This window comes from Peromyscus californicus, unplaced genomic scaffold, assembly GCF_007827085.1.
Source record: "Peromyscus californicus insignis strain IS unplaced genomic scaffold, ASM782708v3 Scaffold_3__1_contigs__length_106647218, whole genome shotgun sequence".
In the NCBI taxonomy this organism is placed as follows: Eukaryota; Metazoa; Chordata; class Mammalia; order Rodentia; family Cricetidae; genus Peromyscus; species Peromyscus californicus.
Genome location: NW_026294551.1, coordinates 53,005,096 through 53,030,365, shown reverse-complemented (window position 1 = coordinate 53,030,365; position 25,270 = coordinate 53,005,096). Strand labels below are relative to the sequence as shown.

Genomic DNA, 25,270 nt, shown 5'->3' with positions numbered 1-25,270 from the left:
CGCCCTCTCGACTTGGTCCCGCCCGGAGCAACTGCAGGCGCCCTCCACTCACAGATGGCAGAGAACACTGGGTTGTATAAATCGTCTTTAATTAGAGAAAGCATGGAGACCCGGTCCCCCGAGGGCAGAGCCAGGGGATGGGCGGAGCCTGAGCGGGGTTTGTGTGAGGGAGGGGGGCATCTCTTGCAACAAGCCAAGAAGTAAAAGGGCCTGAGGAAAAGTGACCTGCCTTTGAGCACTAGCCCCTCCCTTAGGACCTCCGGAGTCCTTTCCACCTACATCTGCTAGACTCGGAATCTACCCCCTATTTTGCTAGAGGGTCCCCATTTTCAGGTCCTTTTTGGGTACTTAAAACCCAGCTGAGGTTGTAAGCTGTAAGGTAAAGTAAATTCTATTTAATTAGAAGCTCTGGGGATATATGAGGTCTGGGAGCCCAAGAGGCCCCTCATTTCCTAGGCCTGACCTGTAGGAGGGAGAAGTTGGACTTATTGCTGAGTTGGGGTCTCCTTGCTGGGAGGGGGGAATCAAGGCTGTCCCTATTTGTCTTCTCTTATTCTAGAGTTATTATCCTGACAGACCTCAGTTTTCTGTGGTGGTTTGAGATAGGCTCTCACATAGCCCAGGCTGGTCTTGAACTCCCTGTGTAGCCCAGGCTAGCCCTTTGTTCCCAATTCTCCTTCCTCCACCTCACAAACGCACCACACCATATCAAGCAAAGGACCTCAGCTTTAGAAGGGACCTGGAAGGAATTCCTGCTGAGGTAGCTAAGTGTTCATGTCTCCCCAAAGCAGATGCAAATTCAATCCAAGCATGCCATTTTCCTCCTCTGAGCTTCCCCAGGTAAATTCTTCCAGAATTCCTGTACCTTTCCCCCGAGACTCTGGTTTCCCTGGCAGAACCCCGGTTGGAATGCTAAAACTAGAAACCATGTAAAGTGAGGTTTGCATTCTAAAGGGAAGGGGATTTTTAAAAAATTATTTAGGAAAAACAAGCAGTAGTTCTTGATTCATTCAGTACTGATTAGTAGTAAGCATGTGCTCTCTCTCTCTCTCTCTCTCTCTCTCTCTCTCTCTCTCTCTCTCTCTGTGTGTGTGTGTGTGTGTGTGTGTGTGTGTGTGTGTGTGTTGGCTTTTCAGACAGGGCTTTGCTATTATAGCCCATGATGGCCTACAACTCGAAATCCTTCTGACTCAGTCTCCCAGGTGCTGAATTACAGGCATGTGCTACTAAAGCACAGCTCAGAACCAATGAGTTCTTAATGAATCATAGCTGAGTTCTATCCACAGCTCATTCTTAAATAATCATTAGAGGAAGTGAAAGAGTGGGCTTAGAACTTACTCTAGTACAATAATATGGCTATTAGGCCCTAGTTCCATCCTGGAAAAAAGGGCTGAGAGTCATGTCTGTGTCCCGGAGCTGAGATTCAGGAGGAAGTATGGCTCCAGAAAGGTCTAGAACACCATGCTCTAGAATTGGGTGTCTCTGGGATACGAAGGTTTAACATGTGGTGTGACCTGAGGCTGGTTCCACTTCAGACCAAGGCCAGCGGCTACATTCGGGGGCTCGAATTCAGCCTCTTCTTTAAAAAACAAAAACAAAAAACCAGGGGGGGTCCATCAAAGCTTAAAGGATCCATGCCTGGGTTCTAATACAGCACACAGAAGGGCCCTGGCTGGGGTGTTCAGCTGGATCAGAACCTGTCCAGACCAAGGCAGGAGGTGGAATGGGGGAGAAGGAAACTAGCTCTGAGTGCCCGTGGACCGGCCTGGAAAGCTATGGCTTCGTGGCAATGTAAAGGGGTATACAGTACATGGCTTCAGAAACTGGCTCCGCCAGGGTGAGGAGTATTCATTCCCTTGCTTAGTCAGTTTTGGAACCCCCAGCGCCATTTTGGGAAAAATTGGGGTTCTTTGGAGGGGGAGGAGTTAGTGTGAAAAGAAATAAGTGGTCAGCCAGGATCATTTCAGGCACCCCCATCTCAGAACCTCTCCTAGGCCCCAGGATCTAAGAACTCAGCAACTCCCGAAGTCCCAGCCAGCCCCTAAGCTCCCTCAGGGTACAGCACCTGGTGAGACCTGGCTGCTTAGGGCATGTGTGTGGTAACAGGGGTAAGAGCAGCAGGGCCTGGAGCAGGGCTACGAGGCAGGCTGTGGCGGTGGCTGGCTCACCGGAAGTGCAGGGAGCCTCCAGTCCAGGGACTACAGCTCAAGGGGCAGGGGGACTGGAAGGGGAGGTCTCAGGGACACTGTGGAGAGAAGGCTCCCGGTACATGGCCACTGTGAAGGGGAGAGAGAGAGAGGAGCAGGGAAGGAGAATTAGGTGCACAGAGAGCCAGGAAGAATCAGAGCTCTGAGAGTCCTCCCTTCCCTTACACACTCATCCTTGGAGAATCCCAACCCAAAGGAAGAGAGCTCCCCAAACCCCCAAAGGCTAAAGCCTTCCTGTCTTGGCCTATCATAACAGCATCTTGTTTAACGTTTATGGCCTGGGCTGTGAGACACTCAATATTCATGCCAAGGTCAATGCCCTCCCACATGACCCACCTTTTCTTGAGCCCATACCCACCCTCCAGGAGCTTGGGCACAAAGTGGGCAGCAGCCTTGGTTTTCTTGACTCGGTTTCCCTTCATGACCCGGCCCTCCTTGTCCAGGCCTAGGTACCAGGCCCGGCCAGAACGACGTTGGCGGTAGAGAGCAGAGGCATACAGGACATAGTAATTCTCAAAGACGCACTCCTTAAAGCGACACTCTGCTGTGAAATGCGGCTGAGGAGACAAAGATCCAGAAAGAGGCATGGACACACACACACACACACACACACCCACACACACACACACACAGAAAGAGAGAGAGAGAGAGAGAGAGAGAGAGAGAGAGAGAGAGAGAGAGAGAGAGAGAGAGAGAGAGTTATATCACTGGCAGAAGGGAGCCCTTGGGAAGAAGCAGCCAAGATATAATCCATATATTTTTTCGAAAGGAGGATGGCAATACTGAGTCTATGCAGAAACCAGAGCAGCACGGAGAGAATCAGGAGGAGCCTGGCAGGCCACCCAGGGGTAGGAACTAGGCTTATAGGTCCCTGGAAATAAGATCTCTTCTCTGCATTCCCAGGCCCTTACTACTTCCTATCCAGAATAAAGATGAAGTTTAGAGGTGATAGGCTGAGAAGTGGGGCCCTAAGAGCTGAGAGAATCAGACAGCCAAAGAGCCTGGGGTACTTGAGGGTGAGCAGTGCATGGAGAAACGGGATGCACTCTTGAGGACCACTTTTGGAACAGTAAGTGATCAGCTAAAGCAGGAGGAACAGAGTCCTGGGTGCAAGTCCTGCCTGTGGCGAAGGGTGGTCATATGCTGCGGGTGTCCCCAGTAGCCCAGGCCACTCAGCCGCATTGTCTTACCGAGCTGTACAATAGCCCCTCGGCATTCATGGCCATGTAATGACCCAGCTTGGCGCTCTGGATGGTGACCACGCGGAGCCCCACGGGAATCAGATTGAAGTGGGCTGGGGGCGTAGAGAGCAGACATCAGGACCCGAGGGCCTCACTCCCATCTGAGTCCCCTTCCCCGCTCCAGTGCCATTGCTTCCCTTGGGGCTCAAGAGGACAGACTGAAGACGACAAAGCCTGAAGAGGCGACAGGATTGTCATCTCCTGTCCCCGGATCCCCACTTCCCACCCTGCAGCTGGCTTCCCCTCTCACTGAAGGAGCTGGTGTCCTCTGGGGTGCCCTGGATGCTCCCATCGGGATTCGCCTGGAGGTAGAAGCCCTGGCGGCAGAACAGTTTGGTGACGATGCCTTTGAGCTGAGGCTCTGGAGAGAGAGAGATTCATCTTTGAAAATGACATCTCTGTTCCCAGAAACATTCCTCCACTTGGCGGGATCACAGGATAGAAGGAGAGGAAGTGTCTGAAAAGGGCTCCCGGGGCCTAGCCCTCTCACCCTCCAAGCAAGCTTCCTCCACCCCTCTTCGGTTCCTGAGGAAGCTGGGGTGTGGGTCCCTTCCGCTTTCTCTAATTATGAGCGTCAGCTTAATTTATTGAAATTTATTTAAATGGCTTAATTCCTTCTCTCCACCAGAGCTGGGGGAGGGGCGGAGAGGAGGTAGAAGAGAGAGACATAAAAGGCAACGGGCAGGTGCTAGAGACGCAGGGCAATGCGTTTGCAAATGTCGGGGTGCGCAGCAAGGTGACCACAGGGAAGGGGGCTCCCCCTCAGAAGGAGGGGTGGGACTGGGCTTGACTGACGCTGACTCAGCACCTGCTGCTGCAGCTGCCGCTTGCTTGGCGCGGGCCTCGCTCTGGCTCAGCGCCGGCCTGTCTGACACTGACCCATCTGTCCGTCTGTCTCTGTCAGTCAGTCGGCTGGCTCATGAGGGTCCAGTTCTCCCTGAGGCTGAGTCTCTACCCTTCAGCCAGGTAACTGGCCTGGGATGGGGGACATTCACACCACTCAAGGGAAAGGCAGAGGGGACAGAGATGGAGAGGCGAGCTGCATCACGTGGGGGCTGGGTCCCACTCAGAGGGTGGGCTGCGGACTGTACCACACCTGCCGCTGGTGGGGGGGGGGCGGGCCGCCAGGGGCTACCCCTAGGGGAACCGGCGGCGGCCTGGAGAGAGGCCAGAGAGACTCCCTCACTGGCGTACCTGGACGGAATCACAGACCAGCCCTTACACCTGTCCTTCCCCGCGGCTTGCTCTCTGCCGGTTTCCCTGTTCCCCCTCGGAAGTGGTACGACCCCCGCCCCAAGTCTGCGTGCCGGTCTTCAGCCTGAACTGTGTGTGAGGTCCTGCTAGCCCAGGGTCCCCCGAGCCCGGAGGATCGGATTTCCCAGGCGCACAGGAGTAATGGGAAGGGGGTGCTCAGCACCCTTCCCGGAGCGCGGGTCACAGAAGGAGGGCGTCCGGAGGGGGGCTGGCTGACGAGGTGGCTGCAAGGACACCCGGGGGAGAGCTGGAGAGATTGGCTCCGGGCCAGGCGAGCGGGACCAGGAAGAGCAGAGCCCAGGCGTGGAGGGGCGGGAGAACCGGGGCGGGGGCGGGGCAGCCAGGGCTGCAGAAACCCTCGGGGTGACCCAAGCGTCCAGAACCCCCCAGGTCCCTCCGCTCCGGATGGAAAGAATCGCGAGAACCCGCACGTAGGCGAACAGTGGGGGTGGGGAGTCCTGTGTTGAAGGGGGGCAGACAGGAGCCGAGGAGCTTGGGCCGTTAGACCTGGCCCCTCAAACCGTCCCCTTGCCCTCGAAAGCAAGGAGACTCGGCGTTACCGGCAAAGGGGACGGAAACTGAAGCATAGTCCCGCAGATTTTTTTTTTTTTTGTCGCTCTGGCCCACCTCTTCTACTTTTGGGACACCCCCCCCACCCCCGGATCGGCTGCATTCTCCAGGGTCCCTGGTCTCAGGCAGAAGGACTTGGGGCTCGGAGACCCCGCCCTAGCCACACTCACCTGGGCCGCGGTCTTGTCGCGTGGGCCGCCCCCCGCACAGTCGCACCTTGGACAGCAGGATGAGGAGCTGCTTCTGGCAAAGGGACTTGGTGCCGCGGGGACACACGCGCCGCTGCGCCGACACCGGCCGGCTGCTCCCGGGCTCGCGGACCTCCCGCTTCTGTCGGATCAGGCTACTGGCCAGCGCCGCCATAGCGCCCCGGGAGGAGACACCCCGAAACCAGCAGGCTCCCGGAGCGCCCTGGGCTCCCCTAGAGGAGCCCTCTCACCAGGGCATGCTCTGGACCCACCCCACCGCCCCACCCACAGGACCTAAGGATAAGCCCCAGACCCCCTTGCCTCCCCCCACAAGCACCAGCTCCCACCCGTGGGCCCTGCCCCTGGCTCCAGCCGCTCCAACAGCCTGTGCCCTCCTCAGCTGACCTCACCCATGAATTTTGTCCCCGAATGAAAGCTCTCCCCTTCCCTCCTCTCTGGCCTCTGTCCCCACTTCCCCTGTCCCAAAGTCAAGACCCTCCTAAATTTCCAAGACGTGTTCTTAATCTCCTCAGACTTCTTTCCCCCCTATTTTGGGGCCGCTCCTGCCCAGCCTACTCTTGTGTTCTGAAGGGTGTGGGTCTTTAGCTTTGGGGACATCAGTTCACTCTGGGCTGCTGTCAATGTCAGAGAGGAACCCAGTCCTGATGTTTTTCCCTTTGCTATACTCTAAATGGAGTGGCTCTCCCACTTTTTTTTCCCCAAAAAATCCCCCCAAATATGTCTCAATACCCAGGCTGTCTAGGTCCAGTGAGAAGGGGTTCCCAGTTCCTCTGGCTGGATAATGCTTTTTCTCACAGGGTTCCAGGACCTGGGGTTCTAGTACCCCAGGGTTCCAGCTGCTGAGGCCATCTCCTCACTTTGCTACCCTCCACTCCTTTTGAAGTCACCTCCAAATCAGCCCTTCCTAGTGCATACACCAGGTGGTTGTCTGGAGGACCCTCGGTCACCCCGAAACAGGAGCATCAGTCGTTTCTGTTTGTCTTCTGGCTGCCCCTTAAATTCCCCCCGAGGAGCAGCCGGCACTGCTTAGATCCCACACCCTCCAGTCTAACCAGGCCCCCCCAGAGAGGAGTGCCCACGTTGTGTGTGAGCACTCCTCAAACGTGAACAGGCCTTAGTAAGTCCCAGCGCATCACAGCTTCCTGCGACAGGGCTTCCTCGTCCTCCTGGGACTGCCAGAGCACCCCTTCCTTTCCCCGACGCCCCTCAACCTGTCCTGTCCTGTTGATCCAGGCGACGGGTGTCGCGGGCTCCGGCTCCAGGCTCCTCCCTCCCTGTCACCCGCAAGCAGAGGTTCCCCCCAACGCCGGCCTAGGTGTCCCGGACCCCCAGGAAGGAGTGAAGATGTCTCTGCAGAGCGCCCCGGTTCGCAAAGTCAGAGCACTGGGCCTGGAGGGTGGACCAGGCAGAGCGGCGGCGGCGGCGGCGGCGGCAGCGCTGTGGGAAGCGGTGGCGGCGGCGGCGGCGGCGGCGACAGAAGCTCCCCCTCCTCTGCGAGCCGGCCCGGGGGCGGGGCAGGGGGCGGAGACGCTGGGGAAGAGGGAGGCGAAGCCGGGCGGGCGGAACCCTGGGGTTCCTCGGGAGCTGCGAGTGGGGACCGGTTCAGAGGCAGGCGGAGTCGAGGCAAGGCCTGCCAGTCTCGGGGTGCAGGGGAAACGAGACAAGGAAGCCCGAAGCGGCGGGGCTGGGGGGCGGGGGGCTAAGTGGGATGGCCGACGGTGAGAAAATGGAGAGGGACCCTACTACCTGGGATGGCAGTGAGGACAGAAGTGCATGAGGAAAGTGGGGGTCGGGTGGGGGTGGAGAAACGGGGGTGGCTGTGCCATCCAGTCTGGGCTGTACTCCGGCCTTAGTATCTCTCTGCTTTGGTGTAAGCCACATTGATCAGAACCGGGTTTCCAAACGCCGGTTCCCGCATTTTGCCATTCCTCCTGTTCGCGGTTGACTCTGAAAGAATCCGGGGGAGATGTCTCGGGAGGCAGCACCGGGATAGGAGGGGTGCCAGGCAGATTGGAAGAACATGGGCCTCGGGCAGGGCAAAACCCCGGGGGAGACCTTTTAGAAAAGAGGCTGTGGACCCAAGACGCACAGTCTGTATGCGGAGCAGGAGCAGTCCCCCCCACAACCCTATCGCCAAAGGAAACACTTCGCATTCCCTAAGAGTAGAATCTTTAATGGGTTCCGCCCCCTACGCCCGCTAAACCGCCCCCTTTGCGGGCAACCTTGGCTTCCTCCACCGCCTCGCGCAAGGCCTGTGCGGGGTCCCCGCGGAGCTGGGCCAATGCCCCGCGCAGGGCAGCCGAGCCGTCTCCCATACAGAGCTTTCGGCCGCTCACAAAATAATGAGGCAGCGTCCCGGCCTCGAGCACTCGGCTCAGCTCATCCAGTAGCCCAAGGCAGCAAGCGCCGGCGTTTTCGGGCCGCGCCAGGTAGAGCGCAGGGAGCCGCTCGCACGCCCAGTAGAGCAAGGTCCGCAGGAGGTAGGGCGCGGCGGCCCGGGTCCCCGCCACCAGCGGGCGCAGCAGCGCCTGGGCCGCCGCGTGGGCTTGAAGCAGCGGCGCTGGGATGCGCGCTTTGAGCGCCAGCTCCTGGCGGGCGAAGCACAGCTGCCATCCAGGGGTGCCCGGCTGCCCCGGGTGGCTGCCCGGCACTAGGTAGAAAGAAGCCGACTCAGAGACCAGTGGGCCCGCCCACGAGTGGCTCCGAGCCCTGTCAGGCCAGCCTGTCACGGTCACCACCGGGATCAGGTCGAAGAGCAGGAGGTGGCGTGGGGGCTCTGGAGTGGCCAGGAGGACCGTGGTGACACCCGCGTGGCGAGCTGCGTGAACTAGCCGCGGGGCGCCTGGGACCGGGATCAGGGACTCAGCGACCTCAGCCAGCTTAACGAAGAACCAGGCAGCCACTTGGGTAGGGCATAATGTGGGCCATGCCTTCGCAGCCTCCGACGGCTTTGGGGATGGCTTTTCGTCGTCTTCCAAGGCGTCACTACTCAGTGTTTTCAATGGTTCAGGAGTTTCAAGATGGGTGGTGTCATTGTAAGGCGATTGGGACCCTGAAAGGTCACTAGATGATTTTTCCACAGATGTGTGCGGCTCAGGCTCAGGGACATAATCACGTGCCTGGTCTACGGAGCTTTCCTGGTCCGTGGGACTCTCTTTGCTATGGGTTTGGTGAGTCAAATCACATTCCTCTGCGACAGGGGGTCCTAGGCAATCCTGCCAGGTCTCCCGGACGGAAATTCCGCACATCAGCTCTGGAAGGCGGAGCCACGCATAACAGGATTCCAGATCCAGTAGCAGCTCCGGCCCAGTGCCATCCAGAGAAAACACAGGCACAAGGAGCGTAAAGCCGGCATCATAATGAGGTCCCCGGGCGTAGGGACCTAAGGGGGCATGCCCTAAATCTAGGGAGCCTTCGCGAATCCCACCGCGAAGCAGCAAGAGTTCTGCCTGGGGTGGGAAACGAGGGTCCTGGCGGTGAACTAGACCTAAAGGAAGAAAAGGGACTGTGAAGGTATCGTGGTCCAGAGTCGGGGTGGGGAATGGTGAGGCTGGGGTTTGCAACTTCCCACAGTTGAGAATTACTTACCGAGCAAAGAGAAAATGAAATCCTTGGCTCGGAGAAGATCAGCTCCAGGCTTGGGCCCTTCGCTCCAGCTCTCCTGGACACCCAGCTCCTGAATCAACTGAGTCAGCTCCTGCAGCTGGGCGCCAGAGCAGAAGTCGACGTCTGTGAGCGGCCGGGCTGGGGCTGGGGGTGGCGGGCCCCACCAGGGGGCACCGCCCCATACAGTGGAAGCCATGGATCTCTATCGTTTGGGGCTAGCGCAAACAGATCCGAGTTAGCCCTGGCAGGCCTTTGCTTGGCTCCCCAAAGTTCTCCAGTCTTCCCTTCCTTCCGAGGTGGAGCAAGGGCGGAAGGCAGTCCACAAGTGGGTCTTGCAGATGATGCGTTCTGCGTTTAGTCGTCAAAATGAACAGATGACTACTTTCTTCGTCCTTTTCCTAGATGCAGGTTGCGGCCCGGTGAATCGCTTCACCTGACTCAGCAGGTAAAGAATGGCTATTGGAACCCTCCTGGGAAACACAGTAGCCAATCTTTGCCACCACCCTTTGTCCCACTCCCTTTACCTTTTTTTCAGAAGAGGCTCATTGGTCCACGGCTTTCCGATTAAGGGGTAGCTTAAAAGGTTGTGAACAGAAAACACCGTAAAAGATTCTACAGGTAACTTCCTGATGGTCACATGTCCACGCCCTTTTCTGGAAGCTGTCTGGGTGGTTCTGGACTGGTCCCGCCTCCTATGAGAGTTCAGTCCCGCCTTTCACCCTGCTGAGATGTTGCTACCCTGGGAGTTGTAGTTTGTTTCCCCGCAATACTGGTGTGTTGGAGCGGTCCCTACACACCCTTGCCATTGTGCTAAAAGTAGTGCCTATTGGACGCTGTATTTCTTTTTCCTTTCCCACCTCCCGCCCCCTTCACTTTTGTTTTGTTTTGTTTTGAGATTGTGTTTTCAATGTGTGGCTCTGGACGACTTGGAACTTGCTATGTAGATCAGACTGACTGCAACTCACAGAACTCAGCCTGCCTCTGCCTCCTGAGTTCTGGGATCACAGGCGTACAGTACCAGGCTTGACTTCTTTTTTTTTTTTAACTTTATAAAAGTCTTAAGTCGGCGGTGGTGGCACACACCTGTAATCCCAGGACTCAGGAGGCAGAGGCAGATGCAGATGGATCTCTGTGAGTTTGAGGCCAGCCTGGTCTACAGAGTTCCAGGACAGCCAGGGCTGTTACACAGAGAAACTCTGTGTCGAAAAACAAAAAAGTCTTGTTATGTAGCCCATGCTGGCCTGGAATCACTATGTAGCTCCGGCTGACCCTGAACTCACAGCAAGCTTCCTATTTCAGCTTCCTTGGTGCTGGATTTACAGGCTCATGCCACTACACCCAGCTGGAAGTTGTTTTGTGACAATATATTGTTCTGTCTCATCAATCCTACATAAACACTCCTTGGAATTGGAGAAGAGGGATAATTGGTTGGCTCTGAATAGTAAACAATAATGAAGAACACACACTTCATTCCATTTGTGAGGCTCCATGGTCTCTTAGATGAAGCTCTCTCTTTTAAGGAAATTCTGACTTTATTTTATTTTAGTTTGTTTATTTACTTGAGGCAGGGCCTCATTTTATAGCTGTGGCTGGCCTGAAACTATGTATATCATGGTCTCGAACTCCCAGAGATCCACCTGCCTCTGCCTCTTGAGTGCTGATATTAAAGATCCCTGGTCATTTTAAAGACTGTGCTTTAGAAAAGCTGTGCCAGGCTTGGGAGGTGGAGCTGGGAGGACCGAAGGCTGAAGGCCAGTCTGGGCAATTTAGACTCTTTTTAAAAAGGAAAAAGCTGAGCATGGTGACGTACACCTTTAATCCCAATACTTGAGATGCAGAAGCAGGCAGATCTCTGTGAGTTCAAGGCCAGCCTGGTCTGCATAGAGAGTTCCAGGACAGCCAGGGCTACATGGTGAGAACTTGTCTTTAAAAAAAAAAAGTAATAATAATGCATATGACATGTCCAGGGTCAGAGTTAGTGAGACAGGTTGAGAAAAGGCTCTCTGGATTGGTGGCAAGGCATCTTCCTGGAATCAGTGGCCGTAATACTAAGGCAGGAATATACAATGTGACGCAGAAGAGGGCATCTGAATTGTGGAGGGGGATTGTAACCAGTGATGCTCACATCAGACATGCAGAATCATGGCAGGGAAAACACATGGGGATTTGAAGTTCGGTGGACACAGAGGCCATTAGAACTGAAATTGAAGTCCAGAGGAAACTCCCAGCAACGTCAGGTCAGGCCACAAAATCTAGGGCAGGATATTACTTCCAGTAACCTATGCTACCAGAGACCAGAATAAGGATCAGAAGATAGCACAAACACAGGTGGGGGCTGAGAGCGTGATAATGGCTCAGATAGTAAACCAGTAAACACGCAGTAGGCTCATAGACCAGACCCTTGACCAGGCCGGGGCTTCTTACACGCCATCCGCCTCTGATCATTAATCTGGGACGTCTTGAAAAGCCAGAGGACTGTGACAAGTGTTGTGATTCAGATTTATAATCCCAGCACGTGGGCAGCTGAGGCAGGACTGCCATGAACTAGAGACTCACTTGTGTAACAGGAATCTTAAAAGTTCTTATTAATAAAATCAAACCCGGAGCCAAGTATTGGGGTGAAATGCTGGTAGATCAGAGAAACAGAACAAGCCACAGCTATCTCATCTTGCCAATTCCTCAGCTGGTCCTGTTTCCTCAGACTGGAAGCCTCTGAGTCCTCATCCAGAATGAATCTCAGCTGAACTGTGTTGCTCCAAAGCCTGAAAGCTTAACCAGCCAAATGCTTAACCAGGCAAATGCCTTTAGTTTCTGGTCCTCACACCTTATATACCTTTCTGCTTTCTACCACCACTCCCTGGGATTAAAGGCTTGCTTTCTGGGATTAAAGGCGTGAGTCACCATGCTTAGCTGTATCCTTGAACACATGGATTTCTGCCTCTGGAATGCTAGGATTAAAGGCGTGTGCTACCACTGCCTAACTTCTATGTTTAATATTGTGGCTGTTCTGTCTCTGACCCCAGATAAGTTAATTAGGGTTCACAATATTTTGGGGAACACAATACCACCACACACCTGAGATGCGGACTGAGTTCCAGGTGAACCTAGCCTAAATTAAGACACTACCCCAAAACTGGGGTGGGGGGAATCTGTAAAGAAATTCCTGGAACCAGACAGAGTACCTGGGAAGCCCAGACTGAAAGGATTTCAAGTCACTGCCAAGGGGGCACCCTTCCCCTTCAGCCTCATGCGGAAACTGAAGGAACTTGGAGCAGATATATCTGTGACCCAAGAGGCCAGATCAAGAGGAGTCAGGACTGTTTGTTTGTTTGTTTATTTTTTGTTGTTGTTTTGTTTTTTGTTTGTTTACTTTTGTGTATGGGTGTTTTGCCTGAGTGTGTGTCTGTGTGCCGTTTGTGTGCCTAGAGCGTTTGGAGGCAGAAGATGGCCTCAGATCCCACGGGACTGGAGTTACAGATGGTTGTGAGCCACCATGTGAGTACTAGGGATTGAGCCTGAGTTCTCTTAACTGCTCTCAAGCTCCGTGTATGAGTGTTTTTACCTACATGTAGATATTTCTTCAGAAATCAGAAGAGTGCACTGGATCCCCTGGAACTGGAATTACAGATGACTGTGAGCCACTGTGTGGACGCTGGGAAATGAACCTGGGTCCTCTGCAAGGGCAGCTAGCAATCTTCTCTACTGAGCCCTCTCTCCAGTCCCTGAAGGCTGGGCTCACAGTTTGGGTTACCAGGCATAGGGAATCTGTGTATATCTTTCTGAACCACTCGAAAAATCAACAAGATTCGCTGGGCGGTGGTGGTGCACACCTTTAATCCCAGCACTCGGGAGGCAGAGCCAGGCAGGTCTCTGTGAGTTCGAGGCCAGCCTGGTCTACAGAGAGAGATCCAGGACAGGCACCAAAACTACACAGAGAAACCCTGTCTCGAAAAACCAAAAAGAAAGAAAAAAAGTACATAATAAATAAATGAAAACATTGGGAATGGATAAAAAAGGAGTGTTCTTTACAGAGAACTCTAAAGCATTAATTTCTAATAAAATAGAACTCTTTTTTATTTTTAAAACTTATTTCTCGCCGGGCGGTGGTGGCGAACACCTTTAATCCCAGCACTCGGGAGGCAGAGCCAGGCGGATCTCTGTGAGTTCGAGGCCAGCCTGGGCTACCAAGTGAGTCCCAGGAAAGGCGCAAAGCTACACAGAGAAACCCTGTCTCAAAAAAAAACCCTTATTTCTCTTTCTCATGTGCATGTGCGTGGTGTGTGTGGTGTGTGTGTGTGTGTGTGTGTGTGTGTGTGTGTGTGTGTGTAGGTCAAAAGACAGCTGTGGAGACTGGTTCTCTCCTTCCATCATGTATATCCCGAGGATCAAACTCAAGTCATCAGGCTTGACTGCTCTACCCACTCAGCAATCTGGCCAACCTCCCTCTCTCTTCTTCTTCTTCATCTTCTTCTGTTTTTGGAGACACGGTTTCTCTGTGTAGCTCTGGCTGTCCTGGAACTCACTCTATAGCCCAGGCTGGCCTTGAACTCACAGAGATCCACTTGCCTCTGCCTCCTGAGTGCTGGGATTAAAGCTGTGCACCACCTCCGCCCTGCTTCCCTTTTTTTCTAATTACATTCTTATTTTGTGTGTTTGTGCATGTGCACATCGATGCACAGCTTGCTCGTGGAGCTCAGAGGACTCCTTGGAATAATTATCTTTTTCTACTCAGGGATCAAACTCACATCAGGCTTGGCAGCAAGCACCTTTGCCCTCTGAGCCATCTCATCGGACCCCTTTCCTTTCTTTTTATTAAGACAGGGTCTCATGTAGGTCAAGTTTTCCTAAAATTTACTATGTAGTAGTGGTTGACCTTGAATTCCTAATTCTCCTGCCTCTACCTCCTACATTCTGAGGTTATAAGCATACATCACCATGCCCAGTCTTTAAAGAAAAGAATGATCCTCAGTGTGGTGGCTCATACCTGTAATCCTAATGCTCAGGAAGTTGAGGCAGGAGAAGTTTGTCTCCAATATGAGGCCAGCCTGTATCTATAGGTACAGTCCCTTCAGCCGGCCAGAAGTTTCACCAGATGTCTATGCCTCTCAAAATCAACTAGAGGCCCTATTGCCCTGGACCAGGCACCTGGACAGGTCATGTGGTCTTTGATTCCCACCAGAAACAGTGACTGGCAGGGAAAGTGTGAAGAAGCTGTCTCCCAGGTATCCTTGTCAAAAGACAAATACATAACACAGTGAGCATCAGGATAACCTGAGCTACAGTGTGTGTGTGAGACAGAGACAGAGAGAATCAACTTCCTCCTCCTCCTGTAAAAAAGCCAGGTGTATTGTTGGTGCATACCTACAATCTCAGTACTCATGATGGTGCACACCTACAATCTCAGCACTCATGATGGTGCACACTCATGATGGTGCATACCTATAATCTTAGCACTCATGATGGTGCACACTCATGATGGTGCACACCTATAATCTCAGCACTCATGATGGTGCACACTCATGATGGTGCACACCTACAATCTCAGCACTCATGATGGTGCACACTCATGATGGTGCACACCTACAATCTCAGCACTCATGATGGTGCACACTCATGATGGTGCACACCTACAATCTCAGCACTCATGATGGTGCACACTCATGATGGTGCACACCTACAATCTCAGAACTCATGATGGTGCACACCTACAATCTCAGAACTCATGATGGTGCACACTCATGATGGTGCACACCTATAATCTCAGCACTCATCATGCTAAGGCTGCAGGTTTGCAAATTCGAGGCCAGCATAGGCTATAGAAGGAATTAATAGCTAGCCTTGGCTACAAAGCAAAAGCCTGTCTCAATTTTTTTTTTCTATGACGGAAATGTCCTGAGTCTTTGCTGTCTGGCTACATGTGGCTGTCAGAACTCAAAAATGTAGCAACTGAAGAACAGAATTTAAATTGGTTCTGTCTTTTTTTTTTTTTTTTTTTTTTTTTTTTTTTTTTTTTTTTTTTTTTGGTTTTTCGAGACAGGGTTTCTCTGTGTAGCTTTGCGCCTTTCCTGGAACTCGCTTTGGAGACCAGGCTGGCCTCGAACTCACAGAGATCCGCCTGGCTCTGCCTCCCGAGTGCTGGGATTAAAGGCGTGCGCCACCACCGCCCGGCTGGTTCTGTCTTTTGAGCCAGGCCTTTGCTATGTAGCTCTGTCTGGACTCAGAATGGAAATCACCTTGCCTCAGCCTTCTACATTCTGATCTTACAGGTGTGCACTACTCTACCCAGCTCAGATTTTCTTTTTTCTTTTTTGAGACCAGGTCTATGCAGCCCTATCCCAGAGCTTATGTAGACCAGGCTGGTCTTGAACCCACAGAGATCCACCTGCCTCTGCCTCTTGAGTGCTGGGATTAAAGGCGTTCATTGCTATGCCCACCTTAAATGTATTTTTTTTATGTGTGTGGGTAATTGCCTGCATATATGTCTGTGTACCATGTGTGCAGTGCTCACAGACACCAGAAGATGAGATGGCATTCAGTTCCTGGACCTGGAGTTACAAACTACTACTCACCCACCAGGTGAGTGCTGGGAATTGAACCTGAGTCCTCTAGAAGAGCAATATGTGCTCCTAACAGATGAGGCATCTCTCCAGGCCCCTCAGAATCCTTTTTTTTTTTTTCTTTTTGATACAGGGTCCCAAGTAGACTATGCTGATTTTGAACTCATTATGTAGCTGAGGATGGCTTTGAACTCCTGATCTTCCTCCCTCCACCTACCAAGTGCTGGCGTTAGAGATGTGCAACACAATGCTTGGTGAGAATTTTCAATTTTAATTGACATCCTATTAGTCACATTTGGATAGTGGCTACTATCTTTTTCCCCTAAAACACAGCTCTTGAGCCTGGAAGAGAATGGGCTTGACTATGGAGCTGTGGAGAAAAAATAGGGGCGTGTTAATTCCATGTCTCTTTAAGATGAGGATGGTCAATATAAATGGTAGTGCTGGGATGAAGAGCCTCAAACAACCACAGAATGCTTCTTCTCTTGCCTCTTTATTCCTGATGCATATTTGCCCCTTCTTTGTCCAAGGTCCTCATCACATTTTGATACCCCCATTCCTTCTGGGTCTCCTCTGAGTTTTTAATTGCTTCTTGACGCGAGCGCCTGGGAGACAGAGCCTCACACTTTTCCCTGCCAGTTACTGACTGTTTCTGGCGGGAATCAAAGACCACATGACCTATCCGGGTGCCTGGTCCAGGGCAATGGGGCTTCCAGTTGATTTTGGGAGGCATAGACATCTGGCGATACTTCTGGCCGGCTGAAGGGACGGTATCTACAGTGTGGTATACCCAGTCCTGGCTGTCTAACCGCCGGGAGGGTGGTTGCAGTTCAATTACGACAGGTACCTCTGACAAAGTTTTCAGGTCAGGGGAGAGCACTTGGGCCTTGGAAGGGCAGGGGCCTTGGTCGACTGGGACAGAAGTCCGGGACACCTGCTGCTCTGTATTGTCCTTCTGAGGATTCATTTTACATACAAGGGATTTCACTGGGGAAGATGCCAGCTTTAGTATCTGAAGTGGGCCCAAGACTTGGGCAGAACCAGTACCTGGAGCAAAGCTTGTTTTTTTGTTGAGGCCGGAGTCCGGGGTAAGGCCTGAGTCCTTATAGGGGCCAACCTGCTGGGTAATGCCTGGAGTCTTGAAGTCAGAGCCTTGGCCAATTGCCGGGTTCTGATGATGGCTAGAATCTCGGCCATGTTCTGAACTGTAAATGCCAACATCTTGGTTTAGGTCCGATCTTCTTTCTGCTGTGGTGACATTGATTAGGCAGGGATTCTTGTGGGAGTTGGTGTCTTGGTTTAGATCTGGGACTCTGTAGATTCCAGGAGTTTGAGGAAGGCCTAAATTCTTGTAATCTCCTGAGTCCTGTGTGAAACCTGAGCTCTTATGAAGGTAAGAGATTTGGACACGGCCTGGGCTCTTGGGGGAACTAGACTCCTGGATAAGTCCTGAGTTTTTGTTAATTTCAGAGTCTTGGGTATGGCACGGGTTCTTCTGTGGTCTAGAGTCTTGGGTAAGGCCTACATTCCTACAGATTCCTGGATGTTGTACATTTCCTGAACAATTGTTACCTCCAGAATTGTGAGAGGAGTCTGGCCACTTTTGGTCCCCTACTGGGGAGAGACCTTTATTTTTGTTGATTACAGTGTCTTGGGTTAATGCACCATTCCTGTAGACCACAGAGTCTTGCATAAAGCTCAAAGTTCTCTGACCAGATGTTTGATTGAATATTATATTCTTGTGGAGGTTGGAAGGTTGGATGAAACCTAAGTTCCTAAGGGCACCAGCATCTTGGATAGCAACTGAACTCCTCAGGCCAGAATCTGGAGTGGTACCTAGATTCTTTTGAAGGCAAGGGTCTTGGGAAATGTTTGGATTTGTGCAGAGGTAAGGATCTTGAGTATAGCCTGGAAAGTTGTAGAAACCTGAGTTCTTGTGGGGGCATGGATTCAGGGTAAGGCCTGGGTTTTGGGTAAGGCCTGGGTTCTTCTGGAGTCCTGGATTTGGGGTAAGGTCTGGGTTTTTCTGGAGTCCTGGATTTGGGGCAAGACTTGGGCTCTTCTGGAGTCCTGGATCTTGGGTAAGGCCTGGGTTGTTCTGGAGTCCTGGATCTTGGGTAAGGCCTGGGTTCTTCTGGAGGCCTGGATTTGGAGTAAGGCTTGGGTTCTTCTGGAGTCCTGGAACTTGGGTAAGGCCTGGGTTCTTCTGGAGTCCTGGATTTGGGACAAGGCTTGGGTTCTTCCGGAGGCCTGGATTTGGGACAAGGCTTGGGTTCTTCTGGAGGCCTGGAACTTGGGTAAGGCCTGGGTTCCTGGGAACTCTAGATTCCTTGGCAAGGGATTGGGTCTTTTGAAGGCCAAAGCCTTGGTTAAGGTTTTGATTCCCAGGGTTTGGGGGTTGGATTAAGGTTTGAGAAATGGTGGAGAACTGAGAAGGGACAGGGAAATGAGGGGAAGAGACAGTCTGAGGAGACTTGGAGGTTGAGAGAAAGGTGGGAGTTTGTGGTAAGTTGGAGGGCTTCTGAGGGTTCGACTGAGGAACAACAAATGTTCTGGGAGAAACTAGCGGCAGAGCGAGCGTGCACGGGGGTGGGGTGGTGGGCAGTGTGCTCTGAGCAGCACTTGGAGTATGCAAGCAAGGTTTAGAGGGAGTGACATTCTGGGTGTAGACCAGGAACTTGGGGTAGACTGGAGCCTGGGAGTCTTCGCCTCTGCTCTCAGAACAGCAGGGGTGAAAGCTGGAGTAAGGGAAGGTCTTGGGCTGGGAGAACTTCTCTTTGGCATTGTCTGAGGTCTTCCAGTCCACGTTCCCCAACTTGAGGTAACCAAGTATAGGCCCGGCAGGAGGCTCGGCACGGCCCCCACCATGCCGCTTTTGTGTCTCTTCAGCAGTACCAGAATTTACCAGGCCCTTCACCTCTTGGGGCCTGGAGAGGATGTTCAAGTCCTTCCTGAAACACCTCGAGTTCTCGGAGTCGTGCTTAAGGAAGGCGTTCTGCTTTACTCTGCGGGCATCAGAGACCATATGGCCAGTGGAGAAGCTGGGGTCAAAGGTAGCCAGCACAGAAGGAACAGGAGGTAGGGTAGGGTTAGAGGTGGTGACAGGGACTTGAGCAGAGGCTTGAGTAGTAGTCACGGTCATGGACAGTGCTAGGGCAGGGGCTGGGGAGCGGGCTGGGACAGGGGCTGGGGCAGGGGTCGGGCTAGGCACTGGGATACGGTCATACAAATGAAGTAGGGAATGGGATGGGGCATGTGTTGAGGCTTGAGATGTTGTTTGCTCAGGGACATTAGTTTGGGGGTGGGTCAAGGTGTGTACTAGGATTTGGACTGGGTTGTGGCCTGGGGACTGGAAGGAAGCATGTGCAGGAGCCTGGGTTGGGGATTGAGGTAATGTATGGGCTGAGGGTTGCTCAGGGCTGTGGGCTAAACCCTGAGTTTGGGTTGGGGCTGGTACCTGGAGTGTGATACAGGGCGGGATGTGGGGCTGGGCCTGATCCAAGATATGGGCTTGATTATGGGTTGGGGCCTGGGCTGGGGGATAGGATGGGGTGGGGGCTGGGTTATGGGATGGGGTTGGAGGTGAAGCATTGGCTGGTATTGGGGCCTCACTGAGGGCTGGGATAGGAGCTGAGACAAGATCAGGTGCATGGATTGGCGGGGTGTGCTCACGACCCTGTGCCCTGAGTTGAGTGGGTTCTGAGGTCTGAGTCTGGGACTGAGCAGAGGGGAGCTCGTGGGTGTTGGTCAAAGAATAGGTTAGAGCCTGGGCTTGAGCATGGGGTGGACTGTCATCTGGTGCCTTAATCTTGTTCTCTTGGGGTGAAGAAGGTGGAACCATGTTCAGCTTGTGTATTTTTGGAATCTGGGGAGAAATCTCTGGCCTGGAAAATAAAGGATCCTGGGTCTTCATGACTGTGGCCTGAGGGGCTTCCCCAGCTCCCATCGGTCCCTCTTTCCACAGTTCCCACGGAGCTTCTGTGGGAGCTCTGCCATGTCCACATTGCGGTGGCATCCAGCAGCACCTAGAAATGTTCTCGTCGTTTGTGTCTGGTACCCAAGAGTCAAAGTAATTGGCATGGCCAAGCAGGAAACTGGGGCGGCGGGGAAATCGGGAAGAAATCCTTGAGTACAGGTTCTTGGGGTCTGCAGTGCACCGCATGCACATGGATCGGCTGTTTAGATCAGCAGGTTGCTTGTCTGCAGAGAGAGGGGGATGGGAAAAGACAGGGTGCCCAGGTGGGAATTGGGATAGTGACAAAGGGGACAAGCCACATCTCCAGGAGACCCTGCAGGAGCCCACTCACCTTTGGGGAAAAAATGATGGAATAGAATCCGCAGTGAGTTCTTCAGATGCTTCCAGAGCTGAGGGAAGCAGAGGAAGGAGAGCCCAGAAGTGGAGTGAGCCCTGAAGGTTGACGTTTGTCTGGCCATGTCCCAGCGGCCCTCCCACATCAGCCCCTTGAACAACCCAGCTCTCAGGCTAAGCATGGTAGCACATGCCTATAATTACAGAACTCAGGAGACCTAGGCGGGAAGATCTTAAGTTTGGGATTCAAACAGGGCCACATAGTGAGACTTTGTCTCAAAACAAACAACCAAACAAAGCCCAGAGCCCCCTCCACCCTGCTGCCTAGACCCTGCCCTGACCAGAGTCACCACATTGATTCCCACGTTGAGCAAGATGAAGCTGCCCAGAATCAGAAGAATTGAATCTCCTAAATCCTGGCATTTCCTGAGGTTGGTGCCAGAGCATGCTTGGGCTCCATGGTAGACTTGTTCACCCATGACAGGGGGTCCCAGGACTACCTAGGCCCCGTAGCCCCCACATACTGGGAGGCAGACTCCCTTAGTGGGGGAGGGGAGGAAGACTGAGTCATAATGGGGCAGGTGATTGGGATCACAATGAGCTGGTGGAAGAGAAGAGCCCAGAATGAAGTTCCCTGGTAACCAATCCTGGGTAACCTATACCTATAGGCTGGCCAGCACCTCTCCCTTTTACCAACTACTCCCCCACAGTGTTCAGATTCACTCAGCTCAAACATGCCTCATACCATCATTCCCGCAGTTGAAAACCCAGAATTTCACCCCTCGATCACGCCTAAGACTGGGAAGCCTTTGACCTCAGAGACCTGGCTGAAACCTAGAGCCTTGGTCTTCTTCCTACACTTGGCCTTAAGCTTTTATCTGCCTGGTGTCTGACCTCAGTTTCTTTTTCTCCCTTTCTCCCCAAAATTTATTTTATGTATATGAGTGTCTTGACTGCTTATATGTGTGCCACATGTATTCCTGGTATACATGGAGGTCAAGAGGATATTAGGTCCCCTGGAACTGGAGTTACAAATGGTTATGAGTCATCACGTGGGCGCTGGGAACCGAACCCAGGTCCTCTGCAAAAGCAGCCCGCACTCAGCCAAAGAGCCACCTTCTCTAAGTCCGGATCTCAGCAGAGCTGGGCCAGTCCCTTTTGGGAAATGGAAGAACTGAAGCGAGGTGGGTGCTCTGAAGACCTGTAGTTTGCCGTTTACAGTTTAAGACATTTCAGACACGATCGAAAGGGGGCTCCTGGCGGGAACAGCATGCCAAGGAGCGGCTGGTTTCTCACATCAGGAATCCCAGGCTGATGAAAGGAGAGGTACTTCCAAACCACCAACAAGGGTTTCTCGACTCTTTATTCCTTTCTCCATGCCCCGCTCCACTGCCCCCATTCACGTGCTGGTCAGTTAAGTTTCCCTGTCCGACTTCTATGCAGAGAGGGCCTTGAGGCTGAGGTCGAAGGTGGTGGCAATGAGCTAGCCCGCCCTCTGTTCTCCTGCACCTGCCTCTTCAGCTCCAGGCTGTCGTACACCTGGTAGCTGGCATTGCCACCTGGATTCCGACTGAGTGGAATAAAGGTGGTTGGAGGTGGAGTTGGATCAGAAGCCTGCACTTCAGGCGAGGCCTGGGAGGAGTGGGGGATCATCAGGCCGGAGCTGGCAGCTGGGGCCCTTTGGTAGGAAGTCTCACCCAACGCCGTGAGGGAGGTAGAAGTGGTCAGAGGGTGCCGCCGAGAGGGAAAAACGTCAGTCCAGTCGGCTGTCCGCCTGCGGATCTCGTGGGACTCCCGGGAGCTGTAACCCATGTGTCCTGTGGACTGCGGTGGGCTGTAGTTGGGTTGGCTGTGAGTGTAGCTAGGGAGGGTCTGCCGGTGGGCCTGGGAGGAGCTGTGCTCCCGGTAGCCCTGGGCCTCTGGCCTGGGGTTCCTGCTCACGAAGGCCGGCGGTGGCTCAGAGCCTTCCACCCCACGCCGCCGCTGCTCCCGGGCATCGTGGGGTACGTGCCCCCCTGAAGAGAAAGGACTGTAGCCCACAGTGACCCAGGAGGGGTTAGGAAGCGGCCAGCGGGCAGGTGCCGGGGATGAGGCCCTCGGCTCAGCTTCCACGTTACCCCAAATCCGGGACTGGGAGTAACGGGGGCCGAAAGTCTGCAGCCTCAGCTCCGACTTGGCCTCTACCCGCTTGGGCAAGCGGCGCAGCTCCGGGGACAGGTAGAGAGAGGGCTGCGGGAGGCTGGCCAGGATTCCACCCTGGCGGCCCCACAGCCCCACATTGGAGGCCAGACCTACGGGCTTATAAAAACCGCCCCAGCCCCTGGAGGGGCGTTTGGAGTGCGGGCAGGACTGGTCATCCTCCGGAAGGGAATCCCGGTCTTCCAGGTCAAGAAAGGGCAGCGGCCTGGGCTGTGACGTCCTGCGGCTTTGAGGTTGCTTGCAGAAGGGTAGGCAGCGACGGGAGAGCGGCCTGTTGTTTCGGAGCCTCCGCTGGTGGCTGTAGCGGCCCGGTGGGAAGCGGATGTGGCTGCCCGGTGGGTGGCGGCTGCGGCAGCGCCTGCGGCGGCGATGCTTGCCGCTAGAGCGCCGACGGAGGTAGTGGTAGGAGGAAGAGGAGCAGTGTGTGGGTTGCGCCATCTTCACTTGTACAGGGTCCAGGATACAATGGATGTGCACGTCCTGGACGTTGGCTGGGAGCTCTCTCCGGGGATATTCGGTAGCCTGGACTTCATCTGCTGCAGAACAGGAGCCAAAAAGTTCAGGGTTAAGAACACTTTGGCCCTGTTTTTTTTTTTTTTTTTTAAGGAGCCGTGTGTGTGTGTGTGTGTGTGTGTGTGTGTGTGTGTGTGTGTGTGTGTGTGTGCCTATTGTCTAGCATACTTACTGTTCTGATTCATCCAAAAGGTCATCTTGTCTAAGGCGTTCTGGAGCCCATGCCACATCTGGGGGTGGTGGGGAGATGGGAGTGAAGACCGGCTTTCTAATACCATCTCCAGTCCCAACAATCCCACCCATTTCTGCAAGTGGAGCAAGCCTGTAGCTGGCTTCTCTACTCAGCCGTCTTCATCCCTATGGGTGAGCCACAGTAACCACTGACCACAGTTGTCACGTTGATGCCGATGTTGACAAGAATGATGAGACCCAGCAGCAGGAATAAGATGTCTTCAGCATCCTGGGGGCTGTCTGGGTATTGATTGCAGCATCCCAGGGTGCCCAGCCATAGCTGGTTTTCCATGGTGGGGGGGTCCTAAGGCCACCTGGGCCAAGCCACCCCCCCACCCAGCCCAACCCAACCCACACTGTATTCATGCTAGTATCAAGAGATGCTTACTATCTGGTAGAGGGAGCCAGGTCATAATGAGGCAGGTTGGAGTCATAATGGAGAGGTAGCAGCTCTTTCATTCACTAATGTGACCCCTTGCATGACAAGTTTTTTTTTTTTTTGGTTTTTCGAGACAGGGTTTCTCTGTGTAGCTTTGCGCCTTTCCTGGAACTCACTTGGTAGTCCAGGCTGGCCTCGAACTCACAGAGATCCGCCTGGCTCTGCCTCCCGAGTGCTGGGATTAAAGGCGTGCGCCACCACCGCCCGGCTTGCATGACAAGTTTTAATCCTTGCCTTCCATTTGATAGAACATGGCCCCGAGGTACTGGAGTTCAGTCTTCTCCGCCTCCACTCTTAACCCCACATCTGGTTCCTGATCAGAAAGTATGGCAGCTATAGTCATGAGACAATCTTCACAGAGTCAAAATATCCATAAAGGATTTCATTGCTCTTCTGAAACACAGCCACACGTGTAGGCTGTTGATATGTCGCATCTCGTGCCTGCTTTGAGATCGACATCGAAAGGGACAATGACACATAGCAGTGCCAGCTCTTCCCCATCCTGACCATTTCTTCGTCCTAATCTCCCGTGTCCAGTGCTGGCTCATTTGCTTCAGCATCATACAGACGTCCACCTTGCTGAGATTGCTGTCCCTGCCAACTACCAACACCCACTGTGGTCCTCCTTCCTTCCCAAGAAACTGTCTGCCCGTCAATCCACCCCTACTCCAAGCCGAAAAGCCACCAACTGCCACCTTAAGAAAACCACGGCACAGCATGGTAGCGATGACAAGCATGTGCTTGTCAATCCTAGCTGCTGAAGAGGCTGAGGCAAGAAGAGGTCGAGTTCCAGGCCCTCCTGGAGCTAGTGGTACCATCTAAATCTCACACACAAACACACACACCAGTGTAGTGAAGAGGTAGGGTACTTGCCAAACACGTTTACTCAGCACTAGAGAAAAAAATTAAACAGTCCACACAGTTAACAAAGTATAAAATGATGTAATTGTTGATATAACAAAGGTTAACAATCACTTATCCATGAACGTAGCACCCAGATTGCAAGTGTGGGTTGTTTGCGTTTGTTTTAATGATAGAATCTAGCAGGAGACACAGAGATGGCTCAGCAGTTCAGAGTGCATACTGCTCTTGCAGAGGACCCACATGTAGTTCCCAGTACTCAGGTTGGGTGGCTCACAATTACCTAGAACTTCAGTTCCAGAGGATCAGATGCCCTCTTCTGGACTCCACTGCAACTGCACTCAGGTGCACATATCTGCCCTCACATAGACATCTAATTTAAAAAATAAAAATCTTTAAAAAGAAAAAGAAAAAAAGAGGCCAGGTATGGTGGCACATGCCTTTAACCCACATTCCAGAGGCAGTGGCAGGGCGGATCTCTATGAGTTCAAGACCAACCATGATCAACACAGTGACTTCTAGGCCAGCCAAAGCTACACAGTAAAAAGACCCTGTCTCAAAAAGATAAAACAGGGTCTTATGTAATCCTTCCTGGCCTGGAACTCAAGATCAAACTGGCCTTGAACTTGCAATAAGCATCCTACCTTTGCCTCCAGAGTGCTGGGATTATCGGCATGTGCCACCACCACCCTGCCAACAGTCATTTTCCCTGCTGTTTTGAGACAGGGTCTCATATAAACCAGGGTGACCTTGGCAAACTTCGTAGTTAAGGAATTCCTTGAGCTCCTTGATCTTCCTGCTTCCACCTGCCAACCAAGAATGTTTCCTACAGCAAACTATTTAGCAGACATGGAGGAAAGGTGTTTCTTATGGTCTCCAAATACACAGTATGTGCTTACTATGTGCCCATAGAATAAAAATAACTTGAAACGATCAATCACCTTTGTTCGTGTGTTTTGTTTTGCTGATATGGTTGATGTCTTGCTATTGTAGCCCCATCTAGCCTAGAACTGGGTATGTAAACCTGTCTGGCTTTAAACTTGCAGTGATCATCCTGCCTCAGCTTCCCGAGTC

At 53.0% G+C, this 25,270-nt stretch overlaps 4 protein-coding genes and 1 long non-coding RNA gene across 8 annotated transcripts; 1 reads left to right on the top strand and 4 right to left on the bottom strand.

Moving 5' to 3' along the window:
* Window positions 1–72: 72 nt before the first annotated feature.
* On the bottom strand, window positions 73–6,960 carry Fgf11 (fibroblast growth factor 11). Of its 3 annotated transcripts, none has more exons than XM_052756635.1 (5): window positions 5,443–6,960; window positions 3,699–3,809; window positions 3,398–3,501; window positions 2,544–2,764; window positions 73–2,276 (listed from the first exon to the last, which is right to left on the bottom strand). In XM_052756635.1, exons 1-5 carry the CDS (start codon window positions 5,633–5,635, stop codon window positions 2,237–2,239), a joined length of 669 nt encoding a protein of 222 aa, XP_052612595.1. In that variant the 5' UTR covers window positions 5,636–6,960; the 3' UTR covers window positions 73–2,236. The 3 variants fall into 3 exon arrangements, with proteins under 3 accessions (XP_052612595.1, XP_052612594.1, XP_052612597.1); XM_052756634.1 differs by having other exon boundaries at window positions 2,566–2,764; window positions 5,443–6,955; XM_052756637.1 differs by lacking the exon at window positions 5,443–6,960 and adding an exon at window positions 4,328–5,011 and having other exon boundaries at window positions 2,566–2,764.
* A 290-nt stretch (window positions 6,961–7,250) lies between these two features.
* Tmem102 (transmembrane protein 102) lies at window positions 7,251–9,393 on the bottom strand. Its single transcript, XM_052756632.1, has 2 exons — window positions 9,070–9,393; window positions 7,251–8,968 (listed from the first exon to the last, which is right to left on the bottom strand). Exons 1-2 carry the CDS (start codon window positions 9,281–9,283, stop codon window positions 7,653–7,655), a joined length of 1,530 nt encoding a protein of 509 aa, XP_052612592.1. The 5' UTR covers window positions 9,284–9,393; the 3' UTR covers window positions 7,251–7,652.
* On the top strand, window positions 8,276–25,133 carry LOC128121718 (uncharacterized). Of its 2 annotated transcripts, none has more exons than XR_008222246.1 (8): window positions 8,276–8,388; window positions 8,564–8,651; window positions 9,055–9,212; window positions 9,384–9,532; window positions 9,623–9,705; window positions 15,589–15,663; window positions 15,778–15,898; window positions 23,873–25,133. It is a non-coding gene; the product is annotated as an uncharacterized LOC128121718 (long non-coding RNA). The 2 variants fall into 2 exon arrangements; XR_008222245.1 differs by having other exon boundaries at window positions 23,584–25,133.
* On the bottom strand, window positions 15,895–20,135 carry Spem3 (SPEM family member 3). The gene is made up of 2 exons (XM_052756615.1): window positions 19,952–20,135; window positions 15,895–19,844 (listed from the first exon to the last, which is right to left on the bottom strand). Exons 1-2 carry the CDS (start codon window positions 20,133–20,135, stop codon window positions 16,138–16,140), a joined length of 3,891 nt encoding a protein of 1,296 aa, XP_052612575.1. The 3' UTR covers window positions 15,895–16,137.
* On the bottom strand, window positions 21,364–23,250 carry Spem2 (SPEM family member 2). The gene is made up of 3 exons (XM_052756640.1): window positions 23,051–23,250; window positions 22,838–22,895; window positions 21,364–22,688 (listed from the first exon to the last, which is right to left on the bottom strand). The coding sequence occupies exons 1-3, from the start codon at window positions 23,186–23,188 to the stop codon at window positions 21,364–21,366; spliced, it is 1,521 nt and encodes a 506-aa protein (XP_052612600.1). The 5' UTR covers window positions 23,189–23,250.
* Window positions 25,134–25,270: the final 137 nt, after the last annotated feature.

Excerpts from the sequence above, each read along its gene's own strand:
- Spem2 (XM_052756640.1), bottom strand. The coding sequence starts at position 23,188 with ATGGAAAACCAGCTATGGCTGGGCACCCTGGGATGCTGCAATCAATAC. Across the intron at positions 22,896-23,050 it reads GCATCAACGTGACAACTGTG|ATGTGGCATGGGCTCCAGAA; the intron begins GTCAGTGGTTAC and ends CACCACCCCCAG. Across the intron at positions 22,689-22,837 it reads CTTTTGGATGAATCAGAACA|CAGATGAAGTCCAGGCTACC; the intron begins GTAAGTATGCTA and ends CCTGTTCTGCAG.
- Spem3 (XM_052756615.1), bottom strand. The coding sequence starts at position 20,135 with ATGCTTAGCCTGAGAGCTGGGTTGTTCAAGGGGCTGATGTGGGAGGGC. Across the intron at positions 19,845-19,951 it reads CCATCATTTTTTCCCCAAAG|ACAAGCAACCTGCTGATCTA; the intron begins GTGAGTGGGCTC and ends CTCTCTCTGCAG.
- Fgf11 (XM_052756634.1), bottom strand. The coding sequence starts at position 5,635 with ATGGCGGCGCTGGCCAGTAGCCTGATCCGACAGAAGCGGGAGGTCCGC. Across the intron at positions 3,810-5,442 it reads GCGACAAGACCGCGGCCCAG|AGCCTCAGCTCAAAGGCATC; the intron begins GTGAGTGTGGCT and ends CTCTCTCTCCAG. Across the intron at positions 3,502-3,698 it reads AGAGGACACCAGCTCCTTCA|CCCACTTCAATCTGATTCCC; the intron begins GTGAGAGGGGAA and ends CTACGCCCCCAG.
- Tmem102 (XM_052756632.1), bottom strand. The coding sequence starts at position 9,283 with ATGGCTTCCACTGTATGGGGCGGTGCCCCCTGGTGGGGCCCGCCACCC. Across the intron at positions 8,969-9,069 it reads TTTCATTTTCTCTTTGCTCG|GTCTAGTTCACCGCCAGGAC; the intron begins GTAAGTAATTCT and ends TTCTTCCTTTAG.